The sequence below is a fragment of the Lytechinus variegatus genome, chromosome 7 (genome assembly GCF_018143015.1).
Source record: "Lytechinus variegatus isolate NC3 chromosome 7, Lvar_3.0, whole genome shotgun sequence".
Taxonomy (NCBI): domain Eukaryota; kingdom Metazoa; phylum Echinodermata; class Echinoidea; order Temnopleuroida; family Toxopneustidae; genus Lytechinus; species Lytechinus variegatus.
This window is the reverse complement of record NC_054746.1, coordinates 1,204,402-1,220,288: the sequence shown is the minus strand read 5'-3', so window position 1 is coordinate 1,220,288 and position 15,887 is coordinate 1,204,402. Positions and strand designations below refer to the sequence as shown.

The following is a 15,887-nucleotide window of genomic DNA, read 5'->3' as shown; positions in this document are numbered from 1 at the left end:
TGCTAGAGGTTATACAAATGAAGGGAGATGAAGAGCCCCTACTGCGTGGGGTATGGGACAGAGTACCCCGTAGCTTTGGCCATGTTGGAGATTTAGCCAAAGTAAACATTAAGAGACTTTTTGACGGTAACCCTTAACAGCGTAAAGCTTTAACTTGGTATATAGGGCTGACAGGATGATATTTCAAGCCTTTGGCTTTGGCTTGGGTCATTTTTGTCCTAATTGCGAACATTATTATTGCAAATCCGCTCGCCGCGCCTGTTCGTCATCCCGTGTTGTCCGACGCGACGAGACGCCGGATTAATCTTTTAACCGATACCGGTGATCCGACAACTCGGACTAGCTAGGACCTAGGCCTACACGAAAGTATAGTTGTTACATCATCACTAAAAAACTGTCAGTATCCTCAGTAAGTATATACTAAATACTATTATCGGTATCAATTTAGGACAAATAAACAATATTACTCGACTAATCCATCTAAGCCTAGTAAAAATTCCCGGCCTTGGCTTGCGTTGGGACGTTTTCTGAATTCTTCAGTCCCACATGCCGAATTCCATGTCAATCAATATTCATTTCCAGGTAAAATAAAAGGCAATAGGCCCCACTCATTCAATGAACAAGGTTATGATATAACCTTGTTCTCAGTTATATCTCCAGTGTGGCAAAATAAGGGTGGCAATGTTTGGCTTATTTTCTCTTTTTTGGGGGGACAAATGCTTGATTTTTTTACACTGACAGTTTCCATTACAATTTACAAGTCTATATGCCAAGGCCACTCACACATTGTACGAGGTTAGTATGTACTAACCTCGTACAATAGACCGTGTTTGACCCTGGATTTCGAAGTAGTCGGCAATCATCGCTTCATTGCTGAAGTAATATTTGCCGAAGCTCCTTCTCGCTACGCACCGGGGCTCTTGCCGGTAAGTAGCAAGAGTTTGTTGAATATAAAAATAATAATAAAATAATAATCCGATAAAAAAAGCACATTTTGCTTACCTCGGCCTCGAAAGTGACTTCGCTTGTCTCTTCCACGGAAATACAAGGAAGCCCGTTGGTGGCGCTAATAATTTCACAACCTTGATTCAGCTCCTCGGTAATTTTATAACTGTATCTAAATTCTTTGAATGCGCAATCCTCATGATTAATTTACTAATTATGGGCACCAATTAATGAAATGCCTTCAAAAAACATAATTAATGATTATTATTGGTGATGATAACACTCATTTGCATTAATTTAAAAAGATGACTGATAAAAAAAAATGAAAATAATATACGTGCCTGGAAAGAAACCAGCAGTACAAGCTTTGACGAACGTCAATAATACGTATACGGTATAAAGTCTATACAATGAAAAGATTGGACACTTCACGGACTTTGCGTAATGCCTTGCGTCGATATGCGTGTAAAATAGTGTAGGTGCCTATTCTTTCCCTTGTCGTGTCTTTGATATGAATATAAATCGCGCGCCCTCTTCAGGAGAAAATTGATATCAACGCTGACTGATTTCTATCTCCGTAAAATCTTCACTAAAGATCAAGAAAATATACATATTTTTAGAAAGAAACTTCAAGGAGAAGTCACGGAAGGATCTAAATGATTCGGTAAGTGTCATAGCAGGATGTGGAATATTTATTTATACATAATATTTTTATGTGGGCAAAAGCCCACTGTATTTTCGAAGTGTAGTGGTGTGTCGCGTGCGTATGACTGATAATCCTTCGCTCGCGAGACGATATGAACCCATGGGTGTGCCAAGGCAATATTGTACAGAGCACACACTTTTAAAAAGATCATTAAAATATCACTTTTGTGACCAAAATTACTAATTTCCATACAGTTGCAATTTATTTTTCATTAGTAACTTGGGAATAATTTTTTTCATTCACCAGAGCGCTCAAAAACTTGAATTTTGGGCATATATTTGTGTACGCCCTCTATTGGTGGAAAGTAATATGGCAAGAAAATTTTCATTTTTTGATCTCCATTTTTAATTAAGAAAAAAATGATTTAAAGAATCAAATTTAAATAAGAGCCAAGTTGTATGAATAATAGGTGTAATGGAAACTGTCAGTGTAAAAAAATCAAGCATTTGCCCCAAAGAAAAAGAGAAAATAAGCCAAACATTGCCACCCTTATTTCGCCACACATGGAGATATAACTGAGAACAAGGTTATATTATAACCTTGTTCATTGAATGAGTGATAACACCTATTCATCATACAACTTGGCCCTTAAGTAAATTTGATCCTTTAAATAATTTTTTTCTTAATTAAAAATAGAGATAAAAAAATGAAAATTTTCTTGCCATATTACTTTCCACCAATAGAGGGCATACACAATAATATGCCCAAAATTCAAGTTTTTGAAATTTGAGTGCTCTAGTGAAGACAAAAATTATTCCCAAGTTACAAATGAAAAATAAATTGCATCTGTATGGAAATTAGTAATTTTGGTCACATAAGTGATATTTTAATGATTTTTTAAAGTGTGTGCTCTGTACAGCATTGGCATGCCATCGTCCTACCTGTAGATTCCCCACAGGCAGGATGGTTGCAGTGAACAACACTCATTCAATGAACAAGGTTATGATATAAGTGATAGGCCCTACTGTATTTTAGGGGTCTAGATTATTTTAGGTTGTTAACTTCAGGCAACAGCTCCACGACTGCTGTTAAAGGGGAAGTTCACCCTGAAGAAAAATTTGTTGTAAAAATAGCAGAAAAAATAGTAAAAAATATTGGTGAAGGTATTATGAGGAAAATCCGTAAAGAGTGAGAAAGTTATTACCTAGAGTTCAAAGTTTTGGATTTGTGACGTCATAAACGAGCAGCTGCCCCATTAACCCAGGGAACTCCCGCCCGCATAGCGGGCGGGAGCCCAGGATCGTACGTGCAATTTGGCATACTCACCTGACAAGCGTGAAGTATGGTAAAAATATTTTTGTTATGAATTGTAACAAAATGGCCGATCGTGATGGGGGTAGAAGGAGAGAACTTTTCGTTTTTTTGAGGTTCCAGTCTGTGCCCAGTTGTCAGAAAAACTGCCACTCGTTAGACCACCATCCATATAATCGTGGTAAGTGCTTGATTTCTGTTTTAACTATTTATTCGGAGAATTATTTTGACCATACTTCACGCTTGTCAGGTGAGTATGCCAAATTGCACGTACGATCCTGGGCTCCCGACCGCTACGCGGTCGGGAGTTCCCTGGGTTACTGCCCCATGTGTTATGTAATATAAAATGCATGAATTTCAAATTTTGTATGGTTCCTGATGACTTAATTTTGTTTTCTATTCATGATTGGGTGTGAAATGATTTGTCTATTGGTATACAAAAGGTAGTGAAAACCATTTTCAATTTTCTGAGAAAATGATGTTTCATTGATTTTTTACCATTCGCTTTGTAGGATTGCTGCTCGCATATGACGTCACAAATCAAATAATTGAAATTCTAATAACTTTTTGATTACTTGATGAATTTCTCAAACCTTTGGCAATATTTTTTATTATTTTTTCTGCTATTTTTACAATAAACTGTTTTTTTGTCAGGGTGAACTTCCCCTTTAACGGTAGTTCAGTAGTGCGTACGTACGTGCCGGGTATGGCGGGCCATTAATGCCATTATTATAGGACTAGATCTACTACTAGTCACTTGTTCACTGCATTAGGCCTACATCTTGCCTGTGGGGAATCTACAGGTAGGACTATGGTATGCCAATGTTGTACAGAGCACACACTTTAAAAAATCATTAAAATATCAGTTTTGTGACCAAAATTACTAATTTCCATATAGTTGCAATTTATTTTTTATTAGTAACTTGGGAATAATTTTTGTATTATATATAAAGGTACATGTATGATAGTTTCCCCCCAAAAGATAAGAAAAATGAGAGTTGTCTTACCAGACCGATGTCATGTATCCATATTGTAAGCACTGCAATACAATAGAATAGGCTTGACCCTTAAACCTGCTTTGATATGACATACACGTACATAGCGGTATTACGAATTGCCGTTTTGAAGAAAAATTCATAGATTAAAAACGTTTTATTAATAGCAATAAATTGAGGGCAGTATTGCTTAAATTTATTTTACAGGCATTAGAGAAAATTACAATGTTTCAACGTACCCCACGTTCCAACTAACCTTGATCTCCCCTACTCAGACTCCAATTCTAATGGTGCAATGATATTTAATTTGACTTGAGAATAAAGTGGTTAAATTCTTAAAGAAAGTGTTGCAATTCACAAGATTTTGTACGTTGTAGGGAGGATGATTCAGTCTTGAGAGGGTTTGACTGATTCTTGTCAATAGTATTTGCTCATTAGTATAGCCTATCTGTGGGCTCTGACTGATGTTGCAATTATCCTGCATCACTTGCCAAAATAAATAAATTTTCTAATAAGTTTGACAGTCGACAACTAACTTTAAGTCTTTGCGACTTTCATTTCCTTTTCCTTTTTCCAACAGATTTTTCTCTGAAATGAATAAGTTTGTGGATTTCATGGTGAGGTCATCTAAAACCACATAGCAGCATGGATGCTACATCAGATGCCGAGTTGGCTCGTCTGCTGCAGTTCCAATTTGATAGTGAAACTGCTACAGAGATAGGTGAGAATCTGCAGTACTAAGTTTTTTTTTTTTAAGCATCCCCCCCCCAAATGTGTGTGTGTTTAAGTAAAATTTTGAAATTAGAGAGTGAGAGTGTAATGGGAATTAGAGAGGGAGACAGAGGAAAGAGGAGGAGAGAAAATGAGGGGTCGAGAGAGAAAGAGATACTTGACAGGGGGGGGGGGGGCAAGAAAATAAAAAGAGGGTCTAACCATGGCAATGTAATACAGTTATAAGAAATTAAATTGTCTTAAATATTCACATGTTTCTCATTCTCAATTCATTCTCAATTCTTACATCACATCTAGTGTAAGTGATAGGCCATGGTGAATTTGGAAAATGATCTTGCTTTCAACATTTTGATAACATTACTATCAGACCATAACAAATCATTACAAACATAACAAACCATAACAAACATGATCGCATAAACATTTCTTTTCATCGGCCGTTATTCAGAACCCGGGTTTATTAACTCATACGACACCATGACCAAATTGTTTGTAATTGTCTGGGCATGATAACACAACTCTTTTTCTTCACTCTGTCAGCACAAAGGAAACAAAATAGTTAACATAAGAAATATGCAATATAAACAGAATTTTTGGCTCCCCATAATTTTAGCACTGTTAGACCATAGTCTAAGTTAAACCTGACCTCAGAATACGGGCCAATGGCTCTTCAATTGAAAGAGCAAAACTTAGGATGTGAGGATATTATCATGATAGATATGTTACCCTTTACAGCTGTTATTGAGCCAGCATCAACAACAAACGATAGACGCTCCTCTGGTACCAAACCCATTGGCATTGTAGACGAGAGATGGGAGCTTATTGACCCCAACCCAGATGTGAGAGCCCTCTTCCTGCAGTTCAATGATCAGTTTTTCTGGGGTCGGCTGGCTGGTGTAGAGGTCAGATGGAGTCCTAGGATGACATTGTGAGTTACTCTTCTAGCGCCTGAAGGACTGTGAAGAAAAGTTTGTCGTAAAAAATACCAGAAATAATGACAGATATTGATGAAGGTTTGAGGAAAATAAATGAGATATTAAGAAAGTTATTAGAATTTTTGATTTGTAGTGTCATATACGAGCATCTGCCCCATGTATTATGTAATATATCATGCATAAATTCAACCTTTTGATGTTTCATGATGAGTAAAAAGGTCTTTCTCTCGGCTCTGGGTGTGAAATTATTTTTCTGCTGATAAACTGAAGGTACAATAAACCCATTTTCATTTTTTGAGAAAATTACATTTTATTGATTTTACTACCACACAATAAATGGTGAAGCTGCTTGCATATGATGTCAAAAATAAATAAATTAAAATTAAAATAAATTTTTAAACCAACTGTTCTTCCACAGACATTCAATTATATTTTTAATTGTTTTTTCTGCTATTATGCAATAAACTTTTTTCTTGGTGAACTTTCCCTTTTAATTAATCCAAAGCAATCAAAGGCCATGGCTGTGTATGCTCTGTGGACTGCCCTTGGTGCCCCATGTAATTGGCCTTCCATACTTTTGTGCCTTTTTTTGGCTCCAATTTGTGCTGTTGTACAAATTTCCCCTCTGGAAAAGAGGCATTGCACCAAATGTTTAAACAATTAAGGCCTGCTCTTCCAATAATGCTTAAAACCAGCCTTTCACAGCTGGATATATTTCACCAAAAGTTGTGAAATGGCCCATGGGGTTGTTTTGATAGATCTTAAAGTCAAGTGCATTTTCTTTTTATAATAATCCCCTTTTATATAGCGCTTAATACATTAGAACAACGTGTCTAATAATATTACCCCAGTCATCGGATTCAACCAGTCATTAGTCTTTAAGTAGCTTAGTTGATTAAATGCACTTCTTTGATAATGTACCTGAATTACAAAAAATTGGCTGTTGCCATATAAATAAGTTAAAAGGCAGTAGCTAACAAATCAAAATATTGTTTTAAAGAATATAGATTGTTCAAGATTATGTTTCTCTGTCGTTTAACACAGATGTGCAGGAGTTTGCTGTTATGAAGGATATGGTGGTCTGTGTTCTGTTCGTCTCAGCCAGCCTTTGCTGAAACTCAGACCAAGAAAAGATCTTGTTGAAACTCTGCTGGTAAGATGATGTTTAGCAAAAAATAATTGCTAATAAGTATGCAGTACCATTAAAACAAATAATACTTCTTGATGAACAATTGCCAAATAATATTTCACAGTAGTCTGAGTAGACTAGACATTCCACTTTAATTGTGTGCATACAGTAAATGCAATCTTTCTAAACAAATATTAGGGTATTCTGCAGTGAAGCCTACATGTATTTGGTACAGCATTAAAAAAAATACAGTGAAACTGCTTCTTATCTCTTACAATCTTACGTATTTTACTGAGTTACCCCAATGTATATTCAACCATATTGTTTACCAGGCTTTAGTTCCAATGAACCCATCTTATGGTTTTTAGCAGACCAAATATCAAATATATAGATTATTTTGTGATATTAGTTACAGTAATATAATGCTTTATACTTTGGTTTCTAAGTGCTTTACATTGTAATTATTATTACCCCGGTCATAGGATCCATCACTGTGCCACAAATGCATCATCTCCACTCCCTGGGGAGTATCCTGGCCATGCAACTGTTTATGGGTGCACACATGCCAATCTAATCACATTGACTCTGACATCCTACTGGGTACCCATTTAACACCTGGGTGGAGAGTGACAAATTTGTGGTTTATTAGAGATCCTCATGTGTTAGTCTTCTAGATATTTCAGATGTGTTTGCATTTTCCTTATGCTTTTAAGGTTTAATTGTTTGCATAAGTTTTAATTAACATGCTATCATATTTTGAGCCTTTATAGTAAACCCAATGAACATTAATTTTCAATTTCAATTTCTTTCCCCAGCATGAAATGATCCATGCATATCTGTTTGTTACACAGAACAACAAGGTGAGTGAACAAAGATATTAAGTACTAAGACTAGGGCTGTTATCATTAATAAAATTCTCTGTCGATATATCACTAAAAATATCTTACCGATATCGATTACTATCGACAAAAGATCATAATCAATACACATTTTTTAATGCATTATAAAGATGACACAATACTCGCATTGGTCAAAATTTGTATCTGCCACTGTACTAAGAACGCTTTAAAATCCGCGTTCATTGGATGTAAACATTTTATAACATCTTTTAACAAACATATTTAGCATAAATTCATCCTTACCTTTCACGTTATTAGCATTATTTTAGGGTTGTATTAAATTTTATCGATAATTTGGGGGCATTTTGGACATCGTTCTGAGCAGTCAACGTCTTTCGCTTATCCAACATTTTGATAACGTGTGGAAATCTTTGAACATAGAGGCCAGCAACACACAGCAGCATATTGCCTTCTACATTGGTACTTTGCTAAAATTGAGCTTGCGCTTGTGAATGTTTTAGATATACGATTGAATGGAGTTGAGTGCAGTCATGATGTTTGGATTGTCATTATTATAGCAAAGTGAGGCCGCGTTTTGTGGTAAATATTTGTATTTTGTTGAGATTTTGGAGTAATTTCTGTTGCTGTTCTGTGCATTTTGAGGAAAAATATGTTTTCCATGATTTTCCATTTGAAATGCCACGTTCAAAAGGCTGTTTCTCTGAATTTTGTGAAATCGCAGAAAATCATTGTCATGTTTCTACATTATAGCGGGTATTATTGATAACAAGAGAAAGGTTATCAATATCGCTAAGTGGCAAAAAACAAGCGATTATCGACAAGACTAGTGATAAAGAGGTTATTGATAACAGCCCTAACTAAAACCAAGTCCTCATCTACTTTCTTAAATTGGTTTAATGGAAACGAGTTTAGTAGAAACCAGTATGACTTGTAATGGGAACGCTTGAAGCGATCTTAAGTAGTCTTCCAAACCAGTTTGGAAAACCACCTTGTGATGTGGTTTTCAAGACCGCTTTGAGTCGTTAAACTTCGCACTGAATTAAAAGAGTGTGTGTATGTATGGCCCACTACTGAGTACACACTGTATGTAGAATGCATACCCTGCGGTTTCAAATTTCATGTGTAACATGTGACCCTGAGAGCATTCCCAAGACCATTTTATGTGAAGTGGTTTTCAAACCTGGGGGGTATTTCACAAAGATTTTACTATGACTTAGACGCTGACGCGTATCTGAAATGCAACGTGCTATCTAATTGATCAATAGGCAGCAGTGCGTGTCCTCTTTGCCTGATGTGACGAATGCGGTTAGGCCTTTTATACAGCAGGCAATTAGACATTTAAGTCATACTTTAATAAATCTTTGCAAAACACCCCCCAGTTCAGGAGATTGAGATGAGAATGCTGGCAAAGCGATCCTCTAAACTGGTTTCCTAAACTAGTTCATCAAGGGAAACCAGTTTGAGAAATTGGACGAGAATGGGTCTAAGACTCTAAGCTATGTTGACCATATATGAATTCAAGTTTTTAGAATGAATAAGGACAGATAATTTTGACCATAATTGTGTTTGTACTGATGATGGAAAATCTATGAAAATGTTGGTAGTTTGGCGTGATGATTATGATGAATGTGATGATACAGTGGTGGTGTCAATGTTGGTGATGAAGAAAGTTTATATGGTGATGATGTTGATGGCAGTGATGATACAGGCAATAATTTTGGTGATGCGAATGCTCAAAGAGAGATGATGATAATGTTGATGGAGCAATCAATATCAAGGACAACTTCGTTTTGGGTGATTTTTTGTTCTGTTCACAGTATACTACTATAACAACTCAAATCCATTGGAAATTAACGATGAATTTGTGTCTCCTTTCCTCCTTAGGACCATGATGGTCACGGGCCTGAATTCTGCAAGCACATGAATAGAATCAATGCAGCTACTGGTACCCATATTAGTGTGAGTAGACCTCTTTTATAACAGATCACAAATTGTATCTGATTTTAAGTTTGAAAAGTAATTTATGTCGAAAAAAAATGTTCCAAGATGATATTCAGCTAGGAAAATACATGAGAATGACAGGCGATTTTGCCCTCATCACTCCTAGAATTCGCTGAATGGAGTGCTTGAGGTGATGACCTTTTCCAGAATCGACTTATGTTCTGCCACAAAAAAAAAGACAATCAATTTTCTTCATATGGCAGAATGATAAAATATATATTTACTTCTAATGCAAACTAAAGATTATTTCATATGTTTATAATATCCAAAATAATTTTAAGAAACAGAGACAATGCTTTTCATTATGAAAATGGATGTACATGTTTGCAAAATCATGTCAGAGAACTGCGGTTTAAAATTAGATAGTTGTTGATACTTTGGTGACACCTTCCTACAGATCTACCACACTTTCCATGATGAGGTGGATTCCTATCGCCAACACTGGTGGCGCTGTGACGGTCCTTGCCGGCAACGGAAACCTTACTTTGGCTATGTTAAGCGATCAATGAACAGGGCGCCCTCTCCGAGGGACCCTTGGTGGGGTGAACACCAGCGCTCCTGTGGGGGAACTTACACCAAGGTCAAGGAACCTGAGGGGTATGGACAGAAGAAAGGGGGAAAGAAGGGACAAGGAGAGAGCAGTGAGGAGGCCAGTACTAAAGGTATGATGATCAAAGGAAATTTTGGTTTCAGGGAAAGGATGTTCTGATTCATGTATGTCATAGGATCCTTGCATTTTTGTCTCACTTACATATATTCGCAGAAGCAAGAAATATGTGCTGCTTTTATAGGTATTTTTTTCAATGGTTATTTTCTCCATAATCTGGAAACATTTAAAGAACAAATACAAGTATTAGGATAAGGAAAGTCACATTGATGCTGGAAAGAAAGTAACTATAACCCAAAGTTCTTCTGTTCCATTCAGTGTAACTTAACGTTATGGTAAAACACAATTGCAATATTTAACAATTGTAGAAGAATGGAAATAAATAAAGTTGTACAATTATTTTCAATTCCTAACATGGAGTTACTTTTTAGATGTTGCATTCCAATGTGTAGTATGAAACATGAAATGAAAATCCCTAATACTACATGTACTTTAATAAAAGCATATGGAAACATTTACCCAAGATTGCAGCACTATTTTCCTTAAAGTTGCACTAGTAATACCTTTTCTGTAAAATATTGTCTCAAATGCACAAACATAAATATTTATCAAAATGGTGTAACCATGAAAAATATAGAGACATAAAATAAGATATGTCCAAGGCCTATTTCAGATGTCTTTTTTTGTTTTTGTGTGACGTAGATCAGCAAGGGATCAAAACGAAAGACATCAGGAGTTTCATCCCTTTCTCTGGAAAAGGGCATTCCCTGGGAAATCCTACAACTTCATCTTCAAACAACTCATCATCCACCTCTTCATCCGGTTCTTCTGTGAGTGATAAACATGTAGAACAGCCTAAAGAGCGAAAGAAATCATCAGAGAGTAAAGATATATCATCGTTCTTCACCAAGAAGTGGTCAGATGATCCTGCCAACACAACCAAGTCTTCATCCAGCAGCTCCGGTCCTCCATCACATCCAAACAATTCTTCAGCTGTCGGTGGTTTTCAAAAGAAGCCTAGATTCACACCTGTTGTTGCAACAGCCAGTGGTCGTGTCGTGAGTGATTCTGATTATGCTGGCACAGCCGAAGGGAAAACATGCAATTCTGGTCAGACTATGAAGGGCAAAGGATCCATTCCAAATAGAACTGGAAAGTTTATACCAGTCGTATCTGCAGTGGGAAGGAAAGAAGGCGTTCATTCTTCAAAGAATTTGGGGGATACTTTGTCTTCCAGCAAAAGTCTAGTTGGGTCAGATATCAGACGACGTGGCGGGGAACAGAACAATACTTCTGAATTCTTGGGCAAAAAAGCAATATCATCAGCCAAGAAAGGTGATGGAGAAAGGACTCCCATCAACAGTGTTCAGGTAGTAAGGACACGGGATAGGATAGGTGGAGGATCAAGTGAGGGAAAGAGGAAGAAACGGGCAAGACTTGTGGATCTGCAAGCCATGTTTGATAGTGATTCTGATGATGACGAAGCAATGAATAGGTCTTCCAAATGTCCCAGAGTTTCTCATGGAAATAGTTATGATGAAGACAGTGATGCAATTATTGTTGAGGATGGGGTGTCTTCAAGAACAAATAGTGGTTCCAACAAAGAGAACAGTCCTTCACTCCACAATGACAGAGGGGGTATCTATATCCAAGGAGACAGTGATGATGATGATGATGTTATTGCTCAGCCAATAGGTTCAGGAATCACAAATGGGATATGGAAAGACCTTAGCCATCTATCCTCTGGAAGTTCTGGCAACCAGGTAACTGGAAACAGGCGATTTGGACGAGTAACGCCACCTCTGTATGGAAAATCAAAAGGAAAATCACTCCGCGGAAGCAATATTGGCCAAACCCCTCCACAATCGTCATTTTGTGAGCATCCCTGGCAGACAGCTGCCCGAGAGAGCGACAGGAAGGCATCGACAGTAACTGTGGATGGGGCGGTCATCAACCTGACTGCTGAGGATGATGCGGGACTAGTTGAGGAGGTTGGACCAAAGAAAGTGCCTTGTCCTGTGTGTAACCTCCAGATAGAGGAGAGAAAGATCAACTCTCATCTGGATACATGTCTCACGTTCAACTGTGATGCATTATTTTCTTGAAATTCATTCAACCGTCAAAGTGTATTTTGATTGTACCTTGATAGATGTACCTTAGATTATGACCTTTTACCCTCACTTGTTCCCTTTTCTACCGATCATCATTATGAAATATCAGACTAAATGTTTTTGAATCAGGTTTTCGTATCTCAATCCTAAATGCATAAACACTGTATGAGCAAATGCAAATGCCATGGACTGATATCTGCTGTCATTTCAAATCTTCACTAAAGTTTTTACAGAATCAGAAATGTATATAGATATTCAAAGAATTGATTGTATCTGAATACTCTGAGTAGATAATTCACACTAAAAAGAATTAATAATATGATGCTGTACTCGGCAATTCTAATCTAAAAAAACCTAATAATTGTTAATTTTTAGCAAAATTTTACACAACCATTGTAGAAGAATATAGTTAAAGCTAAATGATAGTAGTTGCAGTAAAACACTAATTTCATGAGAAAGTCTGTAAAACCAAGGTTAAGTATGACTACATGTATATCATTGTGGATGTAGATCTGGTGCATTTACGTAAACTGAACTTTGTGAAATCATAAAATCTAAGCTGAAATACGATCACACTGAAGATCGCCAACACAGATAGGCACACATGGGACAGTGAATTATTATTGCTGGAATAAAGATCCGACGGAAGTGACCAAATCCGCGCTTATTTTGCTTTATTTCTCAGCAATTACACAATTTCTTCCAGAATCCTTTGGCACATATTTTTTATTCATACAAACAGACACTTGGGTGGTCATTATATTAGATTCTGTAAAAGTCATTTTGAGATCGTTACCAAAACTGGAATTTATCTTTAACCCTATGTCATGTGTTACAAGCAAAGATAATATTGCCTGAATATCACCTGCTTTAAGTCTGTAGATATGGGTGTGTATAATCTTAGTTAACTCAGGGTTTCTGATGAATTTTTATCTTTAATTGAATAGAAACGATTTTTACTGGTTGCTTTGACATTGGATATATATGGAAACTAATGCCTGGCTTACTGACTTTTTCACTTATTCAGTACATGTATATCTTGTTGGAGGAGAGAGTTCATATGTGGATTTATTACTAGGATATTCTTTATCTTTCCATACCATGACCATGTACAGTATAGTCAGTTATTGTAGATATAGGCTCTTCATATTTTTGCCTCTTTTGAGGTTATTTTGATCTTGAGGAGGAAAAACTGTCCAACTTTATTTCTTTCTATCTTTCTGGCTACTCATTTGCTAAAAAGGAAAACTAAATACTTATATCTTGCCAAAGCGCTAATATTGGCATTTGCCTCAAGTGTATGTATTAGTGAGCCAGATCATCATGTTTACATTCTTCCCATGTACCTAATGTTATCAGTTTTAAAATACAAGTACTCATAACTTTCTTATTATTTAATCATTTTTGCAAGCTTTCGATTATTTGTTTCTCCTTTCTTTTGTTTGAATTATTCAATTTACATAGAAAACTATATCATGGCACATACATAGCAGAAATGAATATGACGTCAAATAATGCTAAAATAGAACATAATATATCTACATTGAATAAAGGTAAGTTCTTGAATGTTTCTTAAATACATCTAAAGAGGTTTGAAATTTGAGACTAATGGGCTTCATTTCATCAAAGAAGTCAGTTGTTTTTACTTTTATCAAATATGAAGCTAGGTAATTAATTTTTTTTTTAATGTGGGACTGTCCAGATGCAAAATTAATGCATTGGTTGATTTTTGTAGATGTTAGCAGAACCTTATTAGCATATTACAATTCATTAAGTTAGTACTGTAATCCTTTATGTTATGAGACATAATATCAGTATTAATCTAGCAATGACCTTGCCATATTTAGATGTAAAATTCTTGTACCAGGGTCCAGGTTATTGAAGTACCTTACAAAAAAAATCTGCATCTTTCCTGTAGAAATCTTGCATTCATCTTTTTCATTGCTAATTCTTGTGTGCTATTATATATCAACTAAATGGGGCTGCAGAGAAATATGTGGTGAAGACTTTCAGGAATCAAGCTCAAGTAGATTTGTCTCTAGACTTTGAAACAGAGGCCCATGGGTTCAAATCCCAGCCATGGCATAAACTAATAACCTTCAGCAAGAAACCGATCCACAATGTGCTGCAATCGATCCAAGTGTGGTATATGGATACCTGGTAGGATTGATTGCTTGAATGCGTTCAGCACTGATAATAAAGTGGCAGCTCGAGCCAAAGTTGAGGGTAACTGTTAACTGTGTGAATCCTGAGGCAAAAAGTGCTATAGAAATCCTGCTATTCTTAATATAATACAGGCATTATGCTGCTTTCTCTGAAGTTCTGTTGTTTTGTTTATGAAGAAACATTGAGATTAGTAATGAAATGTGCTTGCAGGCTGTAGGAAAGACCCGGCTCTAAATTTTACCGTGCCATACAAATCAAATAAATTACATGTATGTGGTTGATGCATATTATGACTTATGTACGACATCAGTAATAATTATGCTCTTGTAAGATTACACGTTGAACTTTTAATCTTTATGTATCGTAATTGATTACAATGCTTATGATATCATGTCACAGATGAATATATTTTATATAGAAGAATAAATCAGTCATTTGTTTACCATCTCAACACTGAGTTTTAGATTTATGAGAGAGATTTTATATACAGTGTATTTTGAAAATAGATTTCTTCCTGATTTTTTCACCTGCAAAATTCTCTGCAAAGAATGCAATGTCTTAAAGTATAGATTTGAGGTAGAATGTCCAAATTGATAAGGTAGATATAAATGACAGGTCCGGGAGTCATTTATAAAGCTGTTTGTAAAGTTACACACAACCTTATAGAGTACCGAAGTGTGATATCATCAATTTTCACTTTTGCATTTCAGCACTTTATCATATTTTGATAGAGCATGATGAAAAACCCCCACTACCAAAATTTGGTGAGAATCGGTCCATGCCGGGGGCCCCAGTATGACCTCATGAATACATAATTAGCCCCATTGAAGTCATATTGGTTCTAAAAGTTAGTATAAAAGTTAGTATAAAATATAACATTGACTTCAATTGTATGTATTCGTGATGTCATATCTTGGTAGTGGGGATTTTTCATAATGCACTACCGAAATATGGTATAAAAAATGCTGAAATGCAAACAAAAAGTTTATTGTGACGTCATAATTTCGGTACTCTATACTACATTCGAAACCATCTCCAAACCGATCAAGGTTTCATTCTTGACTAGCATATAAATGACAAAAGCATGGCAAAGTAGATGTATGTTTCAAGATATTTGTTATATCCACCAACATTCCAATCTTACAAAAGTACTGTATATTTACCAATGAATTATTTTTTCACTGTTGATTCATGGTGACAATTTGACTATTACTAGTATATTTTTCATTGAGGATTTCTAGAGCCTTTATCAGTAATGTTTGATTTTTCTGTTTCAAAGAGAGATTAAACAGCACCATCATATACAACAACAAATACTACTACTACTACTACTACTACTACTACTACTACTACTACTACTACTACTACTACTACTACTACTACTACTACTACTACTACTACTACTAGTACTAATACTACGTCTAAAAATTGTCTTATAGAAAAAAAGTA

The 15,887-nt window shown here is 36.0% G+C and overlaps 1 protein-coding gene across 1 annotated transcript; it reads left to right on the top strand.

The window, feature by feature from the left end:
- Nucleotides 1-342: 342 nt before the first annotated feature.
- On the top strand, nt 343-12,876 carry LOC121418159 (DNA-dependent metalloprotease SPRTN-like). Its single transcript, XM_041611880.1, has 8 exons — nt 343-409; nt 4,478-4,618; nt 5,365-5,557; nt 6,609-6,717; nt 7,509-7,553; nt 9,438-9,512; nt 9,952-10,216; nt 10,864-12,876. Exons 2-8 carry the CDS (start codon nt 4,543-4,545, stop codon nt 12,264-12,266), a joined length of 2,166 nt encoding a protein of 721 aa, XP_041467814.1. The 5' UTR covers nt 343-409; nt 4,478-4,542; the 3' UTR covers nt 12,267-12,876.
- Nucleotides 12,877-15,887: the final 3,011 nt, after the last annotated feature.